We start from the raw sequence: 4,672 nt of genomic DNA on the forward strand, positions 1-4,672 counted from the left end.
CATACTTGGTCTAGTCAAAAGGTAGCTTATATTTTATTTTTGCTTACCGTAGCAACCTGAGTAAGTCGGTGTGGGAGTGGGCTCAACTGCTTAGAATCGAACCCGATTAGTCGTGTTCAACTCCCACCAGTCTACTCATGCGTCACCGCCAACTAGCAGACAAGATCCTGATCTTACCTTTACTATCAATAAAAAAACATCTCGAACATCACCTCCAGTGCCTCCCAGACAGCCTTTCTGTGTAAAATTGATGTAGTTCTATATTTAAGCAGCATAAATGCGCTATGTTTTATGTGTATGTGAGCGGCAGAAACTAAGGAAAAAATGAATGGTGACAGTACTACTGTGAGTTTTCGGCCCGTAGTTAGCAAACAGTTCTGCTCCACTTCACACAAGCAATTCATTGTGAGGAGGAGGCCGTGTGTTGTTAATGGCGGTGGCTTTGTGGTCACGGACTGTGGAGGCAACGAAGTATTCAGACTGGAGGGATGTGGCCCAACCGCTAAGCACCAGTTTCTTCTCAAAGACTGCGATGGGAAGCCCATACTCACGTTGAAACGCGAGGTTATATGAATGGTCTTGTGTTCAGATAGTAAAGGTTTTCGAAATTTTTATATTTCTCATTTTCATTTTGCTGAGGTTATATGAAAGATCTTGTGTTTAGATAGTGAAGGTTTTCGAAATTTTTCCTGCATTTAATGGTAATGATGTTCGATGTATATTTGCATTTTCAGGATGGTGTGGTGCAGGTGCTCAGCTTCCAAAAACAATGGAAAGGCTTAGTGGGCAACGAGATAGATGGTCATCAGACACCCATTTTTAAGGTCACCGCTTCGGCAATTAGTTGCAGGCAGAAGAAGCCCATTAAGATCTCACTCAATGATTCACTCACTGATTCATGCAAGAATAAGAAGAAGTGGGATTACGAGATTGTGAGAAATTTAACCGAGCGATCCTGTGCTGTATATGATGACTCTCGTGCCATTGCTGCAGAGCTAATATGTACATGTACACTCTCTCTGCTTACAAAAGGTAAAATCCCTGTCCATGACACATGTATATTAAATGCTGTGTGGGCCACTCTGAAGGATACGATAGAAGACATATTTAGCATTTCTGTGCAACCAGGTATTGATCAGGCATTCATATTTGGGTTAGGTGCAATTCTCCACAAACATAATGGAGAAGATGGTTACTTCGGAAGGTGAGAATCTATACTGTTTGAAGTAATATATTAGATGGAATAAGATCTAGAAACTGCTGGCATTTAAGTGGATAGTTGTGGCCCTAGAAACTGCTGGCATTTAAGTGGACAGTTGTGGCCCTTCATCAGAAGCCTGGATTCTAATGCTTAACAATATTAAAGATATTGCTGGATTTTTTAATTTGATTAAATTTGATATTGGGTGGAAAGGATATGTTAATAAACCATATATATTTTATTTAAAAGGCTTTTTCTTTGAATTGCTTTTGTAAGATGCCATTCTGATTATTTGAATTTGAAAACAAAGTACTTAGCAACTTACTCCAAATTCATTTGTGTTGATTTTAACTATCACATGGGTTTCCTGGTGCTGCATTTTGAGAAGAATATTGGAGAATTAATGGAGATGACAAAGAGGTTGTTTGGTAACGCTATTCATTGAGAAAGGTTGAGGGGGAATGTGAAATTCATATCTGACAGGCAGATTTTCAAGTAAAACATCTGCATTTAAAAAAAAATCCTTTTCTCAATGGGCAATAGAGGAAAAGGAATTAACGAGAATTCCAAACAGTCTCTTTGAACCAAAGAAATTAATGAATCTATTCCCACTTGTTTATGGGTTATGTTATATAAAGATCAATAGTAAAAGTTAAAACTTACTAAATGAGTTTTAGATTTACAAAGATAATAGTGAAATTGTCACTCGCATAAAGAAGAGGAGCTTTGATTTACAATACCATTTTGATTGGATGTTTATATTACTAGTCTATATTTATTTTTATTTTGGACTTGTTAATTTTATGTTAATGTTTAAATTAGTATTAATCATGAATCTATTTTCTGGATACAAATATTTTTTTAACGGTAAAATTTGAATAAAGTTTGTACATTTGGTCCTCTCCATTATAATGGATTTAAGATAATTATATTAAATTTCATGTTGTTATAATGTTTTTGCAATCTTAAATAGTTAATATTTTTTTTCATAAATCAGAATGATGTAATTAAAAATTTATAATATTGTAATACCTTGTTCTTGAAATTGATTTGCTACTTTCATATGTATAGTAATTAGAATTTGATTTGTTCTTTTTAGATGTAGTAATCAAAATTTGTTTGGTTTCTTTTAGGTGTAGTCATTCTAATGCCAATAAGAGTAAAAGAGATTTTATTTTATTTTATTTTAACATTTTTATTTTCAAATTCCAAAGAAATACTCTTTTGATTTTTTTTAAGTAGAAGTAATAACTCAACATTTTCACTATGCTATTTTATGTGATTAATTGTTCACCATAAAAAGACTTCCATTACAATGATAGGTATTGATATTTGATTATTAATTTCTTAATCTTTGAATATTCATGGTCCATAATGCATAAGTTCCAAAGAACTCTATACTTTTTAACGATGGTGAATCAATAATTTATTGGTCTAATCTCTATAAGGCCCAAGATCAAACCTAGTTGCTTGCAACATAACACCAAGAGTATATCCAAGAGTTCATAAGCAACATATACCAGAAATTTATGACTTAGCAAAAGCGGAGACTTCACCAAGGTGGAAGAGCCTACTCAAGTTTGATCACAATGGACTAAAAATACCCCTTTAAAATTTGAAAACCTAAAATTAATTTATACATTAAAAATATAAAATAAATACTCAAAAGAAAAAAGATATTCAACCACATATTAAAAAAATAAAATTCAACTACACACTCAAAAAGAAAAAAATATTCAACTATCTTTACAAAAAAATCGAAATAACATATATAATGTAAATAAAAGATCTTTAGTCAAGTAAAGAAAAATTCCCTCAATATAATAAATAATATAATTTATTATATCACTGTAAGAAAAAAGATATTCAACTATAATATTCAACTATCTTTACAAAAAAATCGAAATAACATATATAATGTAAATAAAGATCAAAAAAATATTCAACTATCTTTACAAAAAAAAATCGAAATAACATATATAATGTAAATAAAAGATCTTTAGTCAAGTAAAGAAAAATTCCCTCAATATAATAAATAATATAATTTATTATATCACTATATTAAACCTAAATGTTTAATTGTAAAATCGAAATGTAAAATTGAAATTTAAAATCAAACTTCGTAAAATCTTTCACGTCAGAGTGGATATGTTCGGTTAATCTAAGTATACGTTTGAAATAATCTATTAATTTTATATAAAAGAAATGCCAGGTTTATATATATACATGTTTTTTTTTTATAAATAAATTCGATAAGAAATTATAGATTTACGCATTTATTAAAATAAATTGAAATAATATAGTTTATTTTTTCCTGGCGCAAATTTTTTTGAAATAATTACATTGTTTTTCCATATATATATGCTTCTTCAAAGGAGTATTGGAAGGTGTGTCAAATTTTCAAATTGAAATCCTATATTCACCCAGCACTAAGCAGCAATTGACAAAATACAATTTGTAAAATTGGCCTTCAAAAGCAAATTTTCAATGGAAATTGAGTGGTCATCTGCTAGGGGCTTATTTAGATGAAATAACAAATTGTTAGGAGGTTAGTTGAACGTATTGTTTGTATAACTTTGAGTTTCACCTATATCTGTCTGCATTTGTAATTCAGTTAATTCCCTGCCCAAAGCTTCAATTTCGTCATCCTAATGATTAATCCTAGCTTTGTGAGACTGGAGTTCCTCCACAAGAAATATGATTGTGTTCGCTTGCATATGGACTTTCCATTGCAAATCCAAATTCTCAAGGTGCAGATCCTTAACTTGTTGTGGATGCTTGCTACCTACGCTACTAACGCCTGTAATGGTTAGATGATATTTCCTAAATGACATAACACAATTACCAAGAGGAGGGAACCGATTTCCAGTGAGGGCCCGAAGTTGATAAGTCCAGGCGCCAAGTAAAGGGTTGCAAAGAAATAATTAAGGCACAACGATTAGGAGAACTCCTAAGGAGTCAATTGGAAATGGTTGAGAAACTCAAGGGGGACAGGAGGAGAGTCCAATTGCACAGGGCACTAATTATATAGAAAACAAAAAGAAGAATACCCAAGTGGCAAAGTGAACTTCTAGGAAAAGGACTGAAAGATAAGCAGTATGCAAGACTGAAGAGGAGAGCCTAATTGCATAGGGCACTGATTATACAACAAATAGAGAGGAAAATTACTTAGTGGAAAAGTGAAATTCTGCCAAATGGACTAAAATATGTACACATGGTACAAGACTGAAGAGGGATGCAAATGACAAAAAAGAGTTCAACATTAAGTACTGTAAGATGCCTAAGAGCAAGAAGTGAGCCAAAGTGACTGCTGAGACTCTCGTGGGAACACATCCTGTAACCAATTGCACCACCACGTCTAGAAGTAGAAGGATTGGTGTCTTTTCAGAACCACTGAATGACCCAAGACACACCTTGTCGAATAGTATTGGGGAGAATAACAAGGTTGAGGAAGGCTTTGGCCTCATAATC

At 32.7% G+C, this 4,672-nt stretch overlaps 1 protein-coding gene across 1 annotated transcript; it reads left to right on the plus strand.

The window, feature by feature from the left end:
* The first annotated feature begins 324 nt into the window (after positions 1–324).
* LOC149253748 (protein LURP-one-related 6-like) lies at positions 325–1,208 on the plus strand. The gene is made up of 2 exons (XM_089454583.1): positions 325–564; positions 735–1,208. Exons 1-2 carry the CDS (start codon positions 325–327, stop codon positions 1,206–1,208), a joined length of 714 nt encoding a protein of 237 aa, XP_089310709.1.
* Positions 1,209–4,672: the final 3,464 nt, after the last annotated feature.

Source organism: Pinus tabuliformis, chromosome 7 (assembly GCF_031772625.1).
Source record: "Pinus tabuliformis cultivar Carrire ecotype Pingquan chromosome 7, CPIR1, whole genome shotgun sequence".
In the NCBI taxonomy this organism is placed as follows: Eukaryota; Viridiplantae; Streptophyta; class Pinopsida; order Pinales; family Pinaceae; genus Pinus; species Pinus tabuliformis.